Below are 18153 nucleotides of genomic sequence, written 5' to 3'. Positions count from 1 at the left end.
TCTTAGTATTAATCTTAGTATTTCTGTGATTTTGCCAGTCAGTTCTTCAATTGCTCTATTGCCATGCCATTCCCCTCTCTTTTAATCTCTGATTTTTAATTTAATTTCTGTAATTCGAGCAGGAGGAAGCCTTTTTGTTTATTTGGGAACAGTATTTTCAAATGTCAATGAAACAACCATCATTATAATTATTTTTTACTTTTTTTCTGAATGTCTGGGAAAGAACTCTCTTTTTCCACATCTGTGATGTCTTCTGTTTGTTCTTCAGTTAACAGGACCCATCGAAGTCCTTCATCAGGCACGAGCTTGCGCTGACTACAGGGGAGGGAGGAATGAACTGACTGTCAAACAGGGGGATAAGATTGAAATCATTCGCCTCACAAACAACCCAGAAGGAAAGTGGCTGGGCAGGATAAAAGGATGCTGTGAGTTCTCTTTCTTCACTGTGCTCCTGAATGTTTTCACTGAATGACAGCAAACATGTGAGCATTACACCAGGGACTAGCCCTATCACGTCTGAGTCACTGGCCACCAAAGTAAATCATTACCCCAAGTCACACTTCCGTCCTCAGCTAGTTCATAGCAGGAAGTTATTGCACAACATAATGTAACACCTATAGGCACTGGAACAAGTTAGGCACAGCATGCTGGGACCTTCACCTGACATACTCAGGGTTAATTCCCTGTCAGCAGCCTTCAAATAGCACCAGAACTCAGCTTCCTGCAAGTAACAAGTATCACGTTTTTTCATGTCTTTGTATTAAACGTAACATGGGTGTTATTTAAATAGAATTAGACCTGTTATAAGTGTTTTTCTTGTTCCTATTCCTATGGAAAATTTCTAACTGACTTCCAGGTTTTATTTTCTCTGAAATCCTAGATTCTTCTCCTATTAAGGTGTAAGTACAATCAGTGGATATTTGAGTATAACGAGGTTGATTATCTAGTTCCTGGGTTATAAAAGGTTGATCTATAAAATCAAACAGAATTATTAAAAGCATTTTCTTGATCTTTAGGGGAACTAAAATGCCAATAAAATTAGTAAGACAGCTCACACATGTTGAAGAGAGTTCTACAAAATTGTAGATGATAGCAGCTGAGCAGCTTGTATCTTACTATACAGATAGTAAGGAACTGAGTGTCTTTCATACAAAGAGAATCTGAGAGCTGGGGCTGCTGAAAGGAAAATTAAGGGGTATCTTATAGTTGTTCACAAATACAGAGAGGGGAGGATGTAAAAAAAATGGTTCTAGGCTCTTTCCAGTTACCTAATCACTTTGCATGAGGCAACAGGCACATACTGAAACACAAGGGTTCTATTTGAACAGCAGAAAACACTTTTTTTTTATTTTGAGGGTGACCAAGCAAGGGAAAATGTTGCTCAGAGAGGTGGTAGAGTCTCCATCTGTGGAGATCTTCAAAACCCAACAGGACAGTCCTAGCCAACTTGCTCTAATGGAGGATCATATTTGTTTAGAGAGATTGGCCAAGAAGATCTCAAGAGGCAAGTTCCAATAACAACTTTTCCACGATACCTTGAAGTTGTGAAAATCAGTCAATTACACTAACCATTTTGTACACAGAAAATCAAACCTTAGTGAGGGTTGGGAGAAGGGTATTTTCCAGTGCATATGCAGTCCATTAATTAATTTACTTTTCATTAATTAATTCACTTTTCATTAATTAATTATTACATCAGCAAAAATTGAACCTGTACAAGGCTTCATGTTGAAAAGTTTCAATAATACAGACCAGTTTTTTACACCAGTGCTTCAGCCTCCCATGTTCACAGGCCAGGTCTGTGAAGACCAAACAAAAGAAGAAAATCAGTTCTTATAATTTAAGTAAGAGGAAAGATCAGTGTCTACCTCTTTGAGAGCAACCACACTAAAAACTGCATTCACTCAGAAGAAGGAGAGTGGTGAATTTTCCATTTTCAAAAAAATTCATGAGCATTTTTCACCTTGGAGAAATCCATTTGTGTACTCTTTTGCACAGGCACTATGCCTGTCAAAAATTACCCTCAGGAGTGATAGCGTTCCTCATCTCAGATCAACTGCTCTGGTCAATGCAGCTCCAGTATGTCTGTCAGTCTGAAGGAAAATCAATGTACATGATCCTCCTGATGACCTGTCAGGAACTTTATGTCATGGACTGCCCTAAAATATGCCACAAGACTGCAGTGGTGTTATGAATAGATGTGGGGATTTAGATGAGTCCTTGCCTTTTGCCCAGGCCTCTGGCAGCAGGTAGTAGCTTTATTGATGTGTTCACCACCCCAAAACCCACTCTCATTTTCAAGTTCTTGAAAAAAGGCTGATTTGGTCTATTATAGAATGAATTATTTATTTAATAGACATAAAGCTAGCAGACGTAAGACTTAAACCAAACTAATACTACACAAAAATAAGGGCAAAAAAGGACTAATAGTAAGTAAATACAACATGAGGTTAAAGGTACCTATTAATGTTACAGCTAGCAAAGAAATAATATAACTTAGGATCCAATGTATCTTACCATCCAATTGTTGGTGCAGCACATGTGGAGATCCTTTCCTTCAATCCCCAAGGAAACACTTCCCCAGGGAAGTGTGTGCGGACTCTGGGGAGAGATCTCTACACTTTCAAGTGTGTGTGTAGGAGGCTTCTGCCTCTGTGATAAAGTATGTGTCTTTTATAGTTTGTAAAACAGGGTTTGTTAGTCAAGAATATTTCTTTTATCTCTTCCCACATCAAATCTTCAGACAAAGATGTTGATTCCTAGCTGAGGCCTGAGCCCTCCAGATTCCCCCTTGCTGAGCCTTTCAGGCCATCTCTTTATGCATCAACTCTCTGTGGTGGTGGGGACAGGGGCACAAGTGGTTCCACAAGATGTCCTGCCATAAGTGGTCCCAAAACCACTTATGGCAGGACAAGACACTGAGAAAAGACATCTGCCCCATGATTCCTGCATAGAAATTTCTTCTGCTGTAGCAGAAATTTAGTTCATATAGGTGAACTAAACATCAGCTGAGGAGAGTTTAACAGGGGGATCTGAGATAGATCTGATATTTGTGTTGATAGATGAGGATGCTTGGAATGAGAATTTCTTTGAAAGTTTTCAAAAATCATACAAAACAATTCAGTCATTGATTCTGAACCTCTTGTTAAAATCATCCCTTTTTCATGACCCTTAAACTGCATGGTTTCATTTATTTAGATGGATACATTAAAACAACCATGGTGGAGATTGATTATGATTCTTTAAAAAGAAAGAAAAAACCATCTACCAGAGCTGCTGTGAAACATACAGAGAGTGACCAAGAAACATATGATGATGTTGGAGAGCAGGACGCTACTAGCAGGTATGTATAAGGAATGCATGAAAAGAAACAAGTGATTCACCTGGGTCAGCCTACACGGGGGAAGTTTTCCAACAACAAACCCAGCTCTTGTCACAAAACAGCCATTTATTTATGGAATGTGTAACTATTATATGTAGCTATTCAGACTGAATAGTTCATATGTTGTCAGAGGAGTTAAAATGAATTCTGGAATCCAGCATCTGTAAGCACTCTTACTTAGGAGGAGCCCATACTATAGGAAGAGGACCTACTTCATTGAAATCCAAAGGAGAAAAAAGTGCAAGCCATACAGGATTACAAATCATCTGCAGGAATGAACTCTCTCTCTCTCTCTCTCTTTACTTGCTCTGTCTTTCGGAGTCACATGCTCCCTTTCCTAAGATGCAAGACTAAAAGACTCTAAAAGCAATGGAAACACTTACTGCACCAGGGAACTCCTGATCACCCTCATTGCCCTCATGAGCCTTTGCATGAGTCTTTAACTCTTACTACCCCTTTTGTTTTGACAAGAAGGGACCACTGAAATCCTGTCTATAACCCTTCAGAAGAGAGTGCAGATTATGAATTGAACCCTGAAAACAAGGCCTCTCAAATTCCATGAGATGGGTATAAGCTATACTTTTTTTTACTTCCATTGGAAGCTGCTTCTCTATATCAGTCTCCATGCATTTGCAGTGCAGTGCTACATTGCAGATTCTCTACTTCAATGTGTCATCTTTTTCATGTCAAATAGATCTGCAGCTAGAGAAGTGACAGATCCAGCAGTAGATCAGACTTGCTGGTAGGGAAATACCCTAGTGGTCTTGTTGCAAAACTCATGGCTATCACATAGCCTAGCATGACAGTGCTAATTATGTTGCCATACCCCACAGGAAATTTTGCTGCTTACATGTGATTTGACAAACCATTCTCCATTAAATGTCCTGATGTGCAGAAACAGAGCCTGGGATTCAGATAAGAGATCTGCATATGGGTGTAAAGGATTTCAATACGTAGGACAACCATCTTGAAGCACTCAGCCATTACACCTGCTTTTACTGCTTCCCACGAGGCTCCTTAGGTTAGATACCTGCCTGGAACAACAGGACTGCAGCTGGCTGGATGATAGAACATTCCCATGAGCTTCAGCAGCAGCACGTGGAAAAGTCTGCCTTCAGGCTGGCATTTTTCATGCAACCAGTATAGCTTTGTGTGTGATGTTTTTCCAGGTTGCTCAGTATCAGTTTTCCTCCCAGCACATTGGTCCCATAGCATCATGACCTCGCCATGAGAGCCATGTTAGTTGTTCTAGGTTTCAGCATTAGTTACTTCATTGCACATTGCACATCCTTGGCCAATCCTTTTCAGTAGGGCAAGCATTACAATTATTCACCTCAATGCAAGGAATTTGGAAAATGTATTGCATTCAAAAGTAAGCAATTGCACTGTTTGCTTACTAAAATAACAGTGTATTCCAAGGAGCTTCAAAGGATTAATGATTAGCTTAGATTCCTTAAATCCTTTAAACTGTATTTTGACTTTTTTTTCTTCTCTAGTGATTAATAACACTCTGTTCAGTTCATGAGCATGAAGTGTTGGAAGGTCTGACGTATATCAGTATGTTTTCAAACCACTGGAAGGATGCCATTCCAGAAAAAAGCTCTTAACCAAATAGTATTCTCTCATTAACAGTAGTATTGCTAATATTCCAAAATTAATAAATGACTAGGAGTGTTGTATTTCAGTATTTCTTGGCACAAGAGTTTAACAAGTACTTTGTTTTGATGTATAATTTTAGGTAAGTCTTTGACCTGGAAATAATCTCAGCTACTATGAACCTCTCAGGCTTTTTTCAACTACTGTTAGAATGTTGGGCTAATATGTACTCCATATTGTTAGAAGCATACACTTATACCCAGTGAAAGCTAGTTGAGCAATAAATTAACTTGTTTACTATTTCATGTCAAGGAGATCACCTCATAAGAAATGAATTTAAAGGGTCTGGATGTACTCTGTAGTGCTCAGTCAGATTATATTTTTATTCCCATCAGGTCTGACTACATGATCTCCTGAAATCCCCTCCAACACAAATTATCCTATGATACAAAGGCATATTTCGTACTTTAAGATATCAACGGGACTATAAAATACATTCTAAATATTTTTGCCAAGGCCAAAAGCTTTAGAATTAGAAAAGAAGTGATGGGTGATCATGGTGTTTTCTTTTTCTGAAGGATGACTGCTTTTCTCTAAAATGTCTTTTGTTTGCTTTTCCAGTCAAAGTGGTGACCAACGTGGAGGTGAAAGTAAGTTCTACTTATGTGTTTGGGGGAGTTTTTTCTCTGTATTTCTTACCCTCACATTCTGACTTCTGCAGCTTCCACATAATGCAGTAATTATCTGTAAGCAAGTTAAATGTCAGCTAACAGGCAACAGACAAGGAAGGGTGGTAGCCAACTAAACTTCCCCACTACCTATGGGAATTTGAGTTAGACAGAATGTTTGTCTCCAGATACTGTGAATCACCAGCATGCCAGATGATCAAACTTTAACTTTTTACTCGTGTGTGAAGGCAAATCATCCCACAAAACAGCACAGATGTAAGTGGAGAAATATTCACATAAGCAAGAGGTTTTGTACAGGAGAAATCCAGTTGTGAAATAGCCAGCACTACTATAAACTAAAGCTTATAGTTTATACTCATTTTGATGACAGAGTTAAGGGGAACTTCAATTTTGCAGCAGCACACTGGAGGCCCAACTGCAGCAGCTTCACACTGTCAAGCTGACACATTCAAACCCAATTTTCCCTTTGTTAGCATATATATTTATGTAGCATTCTCTGTTAATCACAAGAGCGCAGCTCATCTTCTCAGCTTCAAGTTTAGATACTGGTCATGGCAGAAGCATCCCCTGGCAGTAGCGAATGGAGCATCTGCCAGCCAAGTACAGATTTCAGTGCCTACTCTGACCAGTGTCTAGAATTGGACATGCAAACCAAGCTAACCCTGCACTGAAGGAGATGGGGCACAAAGGTCAAAACTGAGACCAAAATGGGGAGCTTACATTGCTCTTGTCTCTGATTTCTTTGGATGAAAACAAGATGTCAGGTGCTGAGAGTGTTAGTCTGACATGTTCGATCATCACTTGAGTCACACAGGAAAACTTAAAAGTCATCATAAGGTCTGGGCCAAAATCAGCCATTTAGAATTCCATTCACTACAGTGTAGAAGCATTTGTTTTCAGTATCCATGCTCTTGTGATTGGCAGTGCCATATTTAAATGCTGTGGATGGCATTCTAAATTGGAATAAGTCTAAATTTCTGTTTTAATAAAGGGTCTGGGCTGGTTTACAGAAAGATTCAATTTGCAAGGATATTACATAAACTGCACACACATCTGATACAGTAAAGAAGCCTATAATGAATACTTTATTCAGCAACATGAAACATAATTGCATTAACTCTCTATTTGATCTGTTGAAGACGTGTTCCAACCTCCTCCTTCTGATCAAGACATTTATGATGGAATTGATGATGAAGATGCTATAGCTAGGTATGTTTTTATATATTTTAAATAATTTGCTTCTTTGACAGAATGATTTCAGTTTTTAATAGTTTTGAATCAAGCATAATTATTAGCAGGTATTAAGATGATTAGCAAGTTGGTATACATTAGAATGGATATGGGAAGCTAGAGAAAAGGGTTCTTCAGTCTTTTGAAGAAGTTTTGTTCTGTAATTTTGATATGTCAGCAAAAGCAGTTTGCAATCACGAAAATGTCCCAATTTCCAACTAGACAGAATAGGTCTGAAATCAAAATAACAGACTAAAATTCTAGGTTGCTGAGTAACAACATGAAAACAGTAAGCCACTAGAAGAATATCTGTACTACAAATACATCTCAGTAGCTACAAGTGGCCTAACATACATATTTCTAGTTTAGCATGTTAGCATTTGGGTAAGAAACTTCACTTCAGGAGCTAATGATAATTATGTGCATCAATGGAGAATTTTACTGGGCCTTTTAAGAAGAACAGTACATTTTACATTGTGATAATCACATGCATACTCCAAAGGTCTGTATCGCAGGATGAAGATAAGAATGGTATCTGGCCCTGGGGAATCTTGAAGAGACTAAAGGCCAAAGATGGCAAAAAGAAAAGTGTACGAGAAAAAACAGCCAAAGTCAATGAGGCAGAAGAAAATGAAAATTTGTTGTAAGAGTCTGCCAGGAAATCAAAGTGCACATTAACTAATTCTAATAAAGCATTGATCACATGCTACTAACATATCCTCACAGCAGCCTAATGAATCATGCATAAAATTGCAGCTCAGGATGATACTTTTCTGCAAAAAACATGGAGCTTTCTTTTCACCTGCATAATTATTCTCTTAACAAGCTGTATTTGTTGCAAAAGTCTGGTAATCAAAATATGCTGAATTCTTTTTTTGGTGAAAAGCACCAGAATAATCTATCGTCTTTGTGCCACTGGTCATGTAAATTTGCTGTACACTCTGTTAAAATTTACTTTTCTCACTAGTGCAATGTAGCTGAGATGAACTGGTAAATCTAGGCCCAATTATCAAAATTTTAGGAATAATATGCCAAACAGAGAAATGCAAAATTGTCTTCTATCCATCTTACCTAGAGAATAAATCAGCAGGTGGTGATTTTGCCACATTCTTCAGTAATTTGGTTCTGAACCAGTTTACTTTAATTCAGTGATAAAAATATATTTAGTCCCTAAGTATTGCTGATGTTAGTGGCACTAAAAAATACCTGGAGATTACTTGAAACCCTTGTGTTGCAAGTTTTTTAAATGATTTTTAATAATTTAAAATAGCCTTACAAAAAAAGGCTATTAATGTGATATATGTACTTAATGAGCTTTTTTCCTCCCCCCAGCACATCTTCTTCAACAAAGCAGTCTGGAAAAGGTAATTAATAGCCTATTGTTCAGTCTCCATATTGATTCCTGATTCTTTTTCTGTATACGTTGCTCTGTATCGTGCTAGTCACAAAAATACATTCAAGGAAGGAAATGGGACTTCCTATTGCTTACCCCGTTCCAGTAAAAAAATTTCAAATATTGTGGCTGATCTGGCTGCAGACAAGGAGATACATATACATTGCAAGCTCCCTGGTAAACAATTTAAAGTATTTAATGTGATTTTTCTACCAGAGATTTGCACTAGTCCATTTTATTTGGCATTAAATAGGAACAGATACACCTAGAAATAAGCACTCAGTGAAAGACCTCAAAAGTAAAGAGGAATTATTTGTTTTATTTTTAGCACTTGCAGTGCCTCTGTAAAAGAACACATAAGCATCAGCTCAGTTCTGGAATAAAAAGGAAGTTCTTAAAATTTTTGAGTCTGCTTCCAGAACTGAGTTCTAAACCTTCTATATCCTGCTGATTTTTCTAGCCATTGGTTTGATGAGTCAAACAATTACTTCCCCTCTACAAACATGCTGAACATGATTGAAAAAGTATTCTTGGGCTAAGAATTCTCTTCACTGCTTTGGCATTGCAAGATGGCCTAAAAACTAACATACCCACCATTCATATCCACTTCTAAGCAATGTTGCATTGACCAGGGTGCTATAGAAGTTATTGAATGTGCATTAAAATCAAACTCATAAAATATACTTTAGTTCAATACAGTGGGAATTTGATTAATTAAAATGAAAATTAAAGGCTATCTCATGTGTCAAAACTTGCTTTAGCTTCAGAATATTAGTACTTCAGTGAATATCTGTTAATATTAATAAAGAATCTCAATCTGAAAAGGTTGGGTAGTGTTGCACAGGTTGTGCAAAACAGAGCCCAGAGTTACCATAGACAGTAAATGGCTACACTACTTGCCATAATTTCTTATCAATTTATCTTCATTGTAACACCAGATATTCACTTCTCATTTTTTCACACAATAATATTTCATTATTTTGAACACTATTGTTTCAGATTATGGAGACAATGTTTATGATGATGTAGATTCTTCAGACTTCCCTGCTCCGCCACCTGATTCCAGGCAAGTGAAAATATTACTTTCCTGATTAGAAATCTAATACACAGAGAGACATTTTTAAAGTATATACCACAGGCTGATTGCTACTAATATCTGCTTTATTTCGTGCTATCAGGTTTTGTATTTCTCATAAACCTACTGCTGATAACAGCAGTTAAATGCTCTTTCTTCCATTACAGATTGAAATAATAATTAGACTATAGACTAAGTAAGCATGTTTTGCATGTCAACATATTCATTCCCTGATGGAAAAGAGTTAGAAAATGATACATGGCCTAAAGGTACATTATAGTTCCTTTCCATATAGCTAAAGGTTATAGATCTTATAGAAAGGTTATAAGTTGTAGTTCTCTTTCTATCAAAATTTGGAGACTGTTAGGATACTTTACCTCAGCTGCTGCAGCATTTTATGAGAAGAGAACCCAGTGCCTGTGTTTAAAGTATGAAACATATTTGGAGGTGTAAGTTCAGCTTGAAAAACTTATCCTGAACCAGAAAATTATCATCATATCTGGAGGACAGTGTTGTGGGCACAGCTGCATCTGTGAGGATGACTATGACACGCCACATCCTGTTGTCACTTACTCCACTCAGGTGGACTACAATAATGTAGTCCGGAGATATAAAAAGAGAGAAATCTCTTTGGACTGTGTACCCAAAGGAAAATATGTGGAACTTCTAAGCTAAGTCTAGGATAGGTCACACACACATGCATTCATCATCAATGAAACTGTCATCCTGCCGAGATCAGCAAGGCAGATCAGCAAGAGTGGGACTTTACATTCCCAGGTGCATCATCAGAAAGGGCAGTTAGGGCATGAAACCCTTCCATGGTCTTTGGCAAAAGTCGGTGCTATCAGGGATGTGCAAAAAACAACAGAACTTGAAATAGATAATTTAGTGCAGATTCCCTGGTGTAGCAAAGTCTTCAAACACATAGAGTTAGCACACACAAGGATAAGATGTTCCAGCTGCCTCCACAGTGTGACGTGTCATTCAGCTTATTGCCCAAGGGTGCACAATCTTCCCAAAAACTGCTCCTTACTGAGCAATTCTAAAGTGTCTTAGTAGATAGATACTTAAAATTAATTTTTGATATTCACTTATGTGTTAGCTATACAAATATCAGTGAAGTAGGAAAGACAGCCCCAACTTTTTTACTTATTTTGAAGTCAAGTCTGTATTGTATTCTCAGTATTAGTTTTTCAGAGCAACAAAAAAATGTGATAAAGACATATGAAGGCAAATGCATTTTCACCAAAATTATCAGAAAGCATGTCAATGCCTCTGATATGTTCCTAATTTTGTTCTATCTGTAACCTCTTGGTTTAGTTCATCAAAATCAGGAAGCTTTGGAAAACCTAAGTCAGATGGAAAAGATGCACAAAAGCTCAAGAAGATGGAAAAAGAAGAGAAAGAGTTCAGAAAAAAGTTCAAAGTAAGTTTTGATCAAAGTGTTTTCTTCACATAAGATATAAAAACAAAATATCTGTATAGTGTCTTCTAATTTGTTCCCCATATCTTGGTTTTGAAAGGGAAAATATTACTTCATGTATAAATAAATAGTGATCTGAGCACCTCTGAGTTCAAATGGCAAGTATGGGCACACACACATATTGTAGCATATACAAATATTTGTTAATTTCCAAAAATTTAGTAATAAATGGGAATATTAGTGGGAAAACACCGATGGGTTCTAACATGGTTTGGGGATGTTTTTTCTCCTTTTCAGTTTGATGGTGAAATAAAAGTTCTTTACTCTACAACCACAGTCCAGAATTTATCTCAAAAAAGATGGGGATATAAAGACTTACAAATTAAACCAGGGGAATCTCTTGATATTATTGAAAGTACAGATGATACCAAGGTCCTCTGCAGGAACGAAGAAGGAAAATGTAAGTTTTGTTTAAAAACTGTTGTACATATCAAATTGTCAGGGAATGGTTGAGTAGGATGTGTAAAATCTCTCTTCCCTCATTTACTGAGGTTTACCTTGGCAGGTGGTTGACAGGAGGCAGATTGTTATCTTAATACTGTGTTTTAACACTGGCTTGCCTTAAAAAAATCCAAATCTCTTCCAGTGGACAAAACATACTAAGTATTAGAAAAAAAGGACAAATTTTTTGGTTAAGTTTTTTTTTACAGCTAGGATCAGCAGATGTTTTTCTTGCTTCTGTGTCTCCCCCGTGCCAAAAGGAGTGTAGCTAAGATAGCCCACTGAGTCTAGTAAAAGTAAAGTCCTTGCTGCACCTCTGGATAGCACTAGCACATTGATTGCAGCCAAGAGAAAATCAATAACAATGTTCTTACTTTGGAAGAGATGCCGTTTAATCTTTTCAACAGTCTGGGGGGAACATTGCTTTGGAGTCTTCCCCCAGCTCCCAGCTAATCCAAGGCATATATCCTTGCTGGCATGTCTGCTTGTTTTGGGAGCTGCACGAGGCCTTTCAGTGTTTCTTTGAAATCCTTGGCCAGGGTTTGCACTGGCAGAAATTTTTTAATTTTTGGAGAAGTCCAAAACCATCTCCTGATGGTTTCAATTTCATAATGAGCTTCTGTTACACTACTTTTCCAAATCTCTAGTGAAAACTCACTTTGTTCTGGAACAGCCTGCTTTCAAAGTAGCAGTGTGCTCCTGCTCACCTTTCCTCTTTACCTCTGACCCATGTAGAAGACAGTCCAATGCTGTAAACCTCTGAAGAGGATTCAGCCACATTCTTTTATTTTTTCCCTCCTGTAGTCAAGTGTTACAGTCTGGAGTACAGCCTTCTTCCTGGCAGGCCTGCAGGGAGAGGAAGAATTTCTTGCATAACAACACATATGTTTTTCAAAATATGGATTGCACTAGTAGAGCCACTTCCCAAAAAAAACAGCTTTCAAAGCTGCATTTTTTGAATCAAGCTAATAACAAAATATAAAGTAGTTCATGTTGGCTGTTTTCCTCTCATAGTCTTCAAAGCCTTTCAAATAATGACAGGAGCTACTGCTTTGCTATGCATAAAAGAGCAAAACAAATAAAAATATCCTCCCTGAAAACCTCTGAATAGATCCCAGTCAATTTACACATTAGTTAGCAAAGTTTGAATCCTTAACTTTATTTAAGGATGACAGTTTTTTTTATTTGCTCTAGTTGTTCTAGTTCCTCAGATCTTAAAGCTATGATTTTACCTTCTGAAGCCCAGGTAGACTGAAAATCCACAACTAAAGATGGTTTGTTATTTTCTTGCACATGAATTCTTTGATTTAATCATTAACTTATGAAGCACTTCTATAGTTTCAAGCAAACAATTAAATAAAACCACAATTTATATTTCAATGTGTTCTCACCTTTTAAAGCAAGGGCTGATGACCTTAGGAACATATTCTGCTATGGTTATTTTAAATGTTATGAAATTATTTGAATTGTCAGAAGTGAAACAAGGAACTGATTTTCATCTACCATCTCAAATTCCTTCTTGGTCTGAACTCACACATTTTGAAATACACAAAAGCTTTCAATTCAGCTTTGTAGATTTTGCTTAATCATTAGGACATAAATGGACTTCAGTGGCCCAAAGTCTAATTTTTGACCTCTCTGAGCTTCCTTTACATTGTCAGTGAGCAGCTGGCATGACGTGTTATGGCTTTCAGTGCTTGCTAAGTAACTAACATGGAGTGTGCTGACCTGGTGGCTTCTTCCTTATTTGGAAGCACTATAAAGAAATTAAATTATTTAGAAACTGAAACTTTGGACATGTAACTTTAGATTAGTAAATCTGAAAGAGTGTGAGACCAGCAGGGCTTGTATCTCCCACATATTTAAGGGCCAGTAATCACCAGAAGAACTTAGATAATGCTTTCCAATGATAGAAGCACTGTCACAGGCACATGACATCCAAGAACACTGTGTTTGTATGCCATGACTATGAGCAAAGAAATTTTGCATTCACATATTTCACTTGAGAAAATTATATGAACAAGCGGAGAAGCTTAGATTAGCCAAATGACTTTAAATTATTTCCTGGAGACTTCAAGAGTCATGGAAAATATTGGACTGCCTTATAAAGAATTTTGAAAAAACAATGTCTTAAAAAAAATTCAAAAAATCAAATTCTGTTGTTTTTATTCCAGAAAATAAAAACTGGGAAAAGACAACTGAGCTAAGATATCCTGAACAGACACTGCAAATGATTAAAATAAGGAAATTCACATAGTAATTTCAAATACAAGACAAGATCACATTTATTCCTTAGAACTCTCCTAATTTCATACCATCTTACGAGTGTTTACCTACAAATATGTAATTATTGTTGTGGCTCTCTCTTTTTTTGTATTCATTATACCAATTTAAAAGTACTTCAGTAGATATCTTTCACCAAAGACAGGAAATAATTTTTTTAAAGAAATTATATACATTAAAAAAGAGTATGTGTAATTTTATCTGATTTCATTAATAATGCCCCAGAGTAATAGAATAATAGTCAGTATTTTTTCTAAGGTATTTCCATTATTATATCCATTATTTGTCTTATTAATGCTACAGTTAAAATTTTAAACAGTTACACCTAATAATATTTAATTGGAGTACACATCTTGAAATAAATTTTTCTACTTGTATGAAACTAATACAAGTTAAATATTTATGTTAATTAATATTACTGCAAATATTATTATGTTGTTATTATTATACTGCATTTTTGTTATATAGTTTTTGTTAATAACTGGTATTTCACATCCCTCTCATGCAACCAAGAAACTGAAATAGAAGACAAAAACCTAATCTTGCATAAACTCAATTACTATTTAAGTAGGCAAAAAAGAATAAGCAAAACACTGCACATAGCAAAATCTTCATTGACTAGGTGCCTATTGTACATAGTTTTCCATCTATTATGTCTTTCTGTCTGAAGTATACAAAAGATAAAAACTGCATTTCATTAGTGCTAGCAACAAAGGTAATAATGGGTATTCCAATTTAACTTAAATACATCTATATTATTACAGATGGCTACGTTCTGAGAAGCAATTTAGTTCAGAAGTAAGTATAAAGTGATCATTTTGAAAAATTTGTTGTAACACTTAATTTTGTTCTAAACAGTCTAGTAAAAAAAGTAAAATATAATTCTTTTAGTCTGTCATTTTAAAGTTGAAAATTGAGTTTTTTCAAGGAGTTAGGGTTTGTCAAAAATTAATCACATACATCCATGCAGGAAATTTGCCAGTTTAATTCCTCATTGCTTAACCATAGACTCTGGTTAAACCATGACAAATCACATAAATTAAGCATTATTAGCACTAGACTCTATTACTGAACAGCAAATTAATGTGGTTAGGTGTATTGATGCCTTTTTCAAATATTTAACTAAAATGGACCCAATTTTCTTTAGTTTTTTTTGTAGTTCAGTCTTAGTGGGATAGAGATTTGGCTCAGTGTTGCTCCACATAATTGCATGGAGCTCAGCATTTTGGTTCTAATCCAAAACTCTTGTCAGACAAAGCCTCTCCATTTCCTTCAAGAGGCTTTTCATATTAGACCCTTAAATAACAAATCAGATGTCACTTTTAGAGTTGTCACTTAGAATTTAGAGGCATTTAACACTCATATTTGAATTATATGTATAAACAGTTTTACTGTCGTCCATGGGCCTGTCCATGTATCTTAGTCACATATTTGAAAATTCCTATTCATGGACCATGTATCTTTTATAGACATTATATAAATTCATTACATAAAAAGTAGCACCTCCAAAACTATTATGTAATTGCAGAGTACAGAAACAAAAAGAATTTCAAGGGCATACTGATTGGGTTTTTTAATTCAATTTTTCTGGTGACCATTTTAAAAGAAAAATTAAATATTTAATTTCTTTGTGGAAATAACTCTATGAGAATATCTATGTAAAAATGTAATAAATAAAATGGACTTTTAATAAAGCAACTTTTTCATGTTAGAAAGAAATGTATCCAAGTCTACTCTTCCCTGAAAATATTTTGGCCTGACCATCATGCTCAACATAGTTCTGTTACCACAAAGGTTGTGTTTTCCTAATTAACAAGTTAATTATTTGATAGATTGCCTGCACCATTCTGCTACTGTATTTTTTAATACATATCTGATTTTTCAACTTTTAAATATACTATTTGTCTTTTTTAACTTACAGTGATGGAGAGATTTATGACGATATTGGTGACGGTATGTTGAACATTTGGAACAATACTTCATTTCTATTCAATTACAATAAATAACTTTATCTTTGTGTTGAAGTACTGTACACATAATATTAATAGTTTTTCATTCTATTTCCATTTCAGATTGCATCTATGATAATGACTCTGATGCTGAATGCTCTTGAAATAACAACTTCATTAAAGATCAAACTTCAGTTTGGAATCCCACTTGTGAAAGCAAAAAGAGTCATAAATGCTGATTGCAAGTTAATTGGTGTCTCTTTTAAATGCACAATTAATCTTCTTTGGGATCTCTGCCTTTTGTCCTCCAATGCTTTGTATAAATTTGTATTCCCATTTATCTGAGCATTTAAAATTGAGCAAAAGCTAGGGTTATAATTTTTCACTTCCTTTTCACATTTTTGACAGTCCATGTAGAAACACATCTTTAATTATCTATTCCCAAAGAGGCCAGTTCACATCTGTGAAGGGTCTAGAGGACAACAATCCCTGGCAACAGGTTTTACTCTGACTTTCACCTATTAAGCACCAAAGAGAGCCACTCTGGGTAGGACAGTATTCTGAAAAAAAAAAAAAAAAAGGTGTTGTGAAAAGAAGAAATCAAAAGTGGGCATCAGAGAAGACAGTACATCACTGACCTGCCATTCCAACTGCAATAGTGTTAGCTACACTGACATATGCAGCCATGTTCCATTGTTTCCATGTTTTACTAATGATAGAATATCATTCTCCAAGATTTATATGAAGTCAACTTTTGAGTATTGTGTTCTACTTTATACTGTAGTGTTGCTCAAAATATACTCAGAACATTTAGGTTAAGATTTAGTTTCTGTTTAGTTTGAAGATAAGTTGTCACTATAGTAATATAGGTATTATAAGCTATAAACTGATGATAAACTGTTTGGAAATTACTTCTGGACTAAATACGTAGGTATATTTATCAGTCTATTTTGATAATGCCCTTTTCTTCAAAGTATTGTAATTTACTACTAGATTTGGCCAAGAAAGAGTACAGAACTCAAATATTTCCAAGCTTATCCATTGTAGAAATAACATCTATTCCTAATGTTCATTTTTAATGCTGTTGTCTGAATTACCAAGTTGTAAATAAAAGCAAAATCAACAGGTAACTCATAATGATAAATGTATCAGAAGTCACTGGAAATCAAAAGACATTTATAGTAAGCTCACAATAAAGAGGGTTAGTGTGTGCAAAAAATGGAACATCTATTGATTTTGCTGCAGTGCAAATTAATGAAAAACTTGTAATGAGCAATGTGGCTGTATTGGTGGAAGCAGTTACTTTTGATGAACGAGTCTCATACAATACTGAAGGGAAGTCAGGTACACTGTGCAACAGAGCCACTTTAGTTTATAAACATAAACATTAAAAATGTTGGCTCTGCTAAGTCAGTGACTTTTGGTCTTGCCTTCAGTGAAGCTGAGATTCCGTCTTATAAAAGTGTCTTTTATTGCTGCTTCAAAATACAGTAAATCTCAAAGGAGGCATAATGCAGTGGGGATATCAAACATAAAATTAAGAGATAGTGAACTATAAGCTAAAGCTATTTTGTACTGTGTATAAAACCACTGATAGCATACTGAAAAGCTATATGCAACTTGACTTATCTTTCTATTTGCTATTTATCTTATCCATTTAAAATTCAACCAGCATTCAGGCATCAAATACCAATTTTATGTGTAAACATCAGCTGCAGCACCCAAATATAAAACATGACCATGCATATTAAGTGCAATGAATATGTGTGACTATTTGACTGTCACTGCTAATGGATTATTTATTTTTCAGTGGCATTCAAGAGGCTGTCTGCATTAAATTAGTGATATGCCAAAGAACTGAGTGGGCATGCAGGCAACTACACAACTACATAGTTCTTCCATGTTCTTAGTGTTAATGTGTGTAGGCACTGCAATTCTATATCAATAAGACTGACTACATTGGCCATATGATACATTAAATAATGAAAAGAAATAAATATATTTATGGCTAAAACTCTATTTGTTGCTTGTTCAAATCAAATATTATGTGGTTGCTGCACACTGTTAAAATGAACATTTAAAGTATTACTCATTGAAAAATTAGTGGCATTGTATCTTTTAACTTTTACCAATGTGGGATGCTTTTTTATATTTCTTCTAAATAAACATTTGCTTGACAAGAAATGTGGGTACACTGTCTTCTGTCAAAATAGAGCAACAGTAGCTGAACAGTAATTTCTGAAAATTATCACTGAGCAGCTAACAGAGTGAAAATCAACTTTATTATTGTTGCAAAGGCTGCACAAATGCAACGTGGCATTTGTTAGTAATTGCTACACAGAAAATGAAATGTAAGCATAAAATCTTACAGACAAGAAAATCTATACTTCAGCAGTCTATATTCTAAGGGATTCTCACCTGTAATTTATTCTACTATCTTTTAAAAGACATAAAGAAAGAAGAGTTCACTTGATACTTTTCCACCACCAAATTCAGTCTATAATCCTGCAGTATTTGGCTGTGCCTGCTAAAACAGTCAGCAGTGAAAACATCAAAATATTGACATAAAAATTAGGTTTCAGCATGAACATCCTAGGTAGGGTAAACAGAGCTGGTTTCCATCTGTGTTGTA

The 18153-nt window shown here is 35.7% G+C and overlaps 1 protein-coding gene across 6 annotated transcripts in view; it reads left to right on the top strand.

The window, feature by feature from the left end:
• Positions 1-17705, top strand: part of FYB1 (FYN binding protein 1) — a 59272-nt gene extending 41567 nt beyond the window's left edge. For 5 of the 6 annotated variants that reach the window (XM_064405491.1, XM_064405496.1, XM_064405493.1 and 2 more), the window contains 12 exons: positions 269-425; positions 3199-3343; positions 5600-5628; positions 6807-6876; positions 7400-7540; positions 8230-8261; positions 9290-9356; positions 10686-10791; positions 11086-11248; positions 14337-14370; positions 15494-15525; positions 15645-17705. In XM_064405491.1, the coding sequence (XP_064261561.1) occupies positions 269-425; positions 3199-3343; positions 5600-5628; positions 6807-6876; positions 7400-7540; positions 8230-8261; positions 9290-9356; positions 10686-10791; positions 11086-11248; positions 14337-14370; positions 15494-15525; positions 15645-15685 (1017 nt within the window). In that variant the 3' untranslated portion in view covers positions 15686-17705. The remainder of the gene's footprint in view (positions 1-268; positions 426-3198; positions 3344-5599; positions 5629-6806; positions 6877-7399; positions 7541-8229; positions 8262-9289; positions 9357-10685; positions 10792-11085; positions 11249-14336; positions 14371-15493; positions 15526-15644) is intronic. The other variant, XM_064405497.1, reaches the window with a different exon arrangement.
• The last annotated feature ends 448 nt before the right edge of the window (positions 17706-18153 follow it).

This window comes from Passer domesticus, chromosome Z (genome assembly GCF_036417665.1).
Source record: "Passer domesticus isolate bPasDom1 chromosome Z, bPasDom1.hap1, whole genome shotgun sequence".
NCBI lineage: Eukaryota > Metazoa > Chordata > Aves > Passeriformes > Passeridae > Passer > Passer domesticus.
This window is presented reverse-complemented; position numbering and strand designations above follow the sequence as displayed.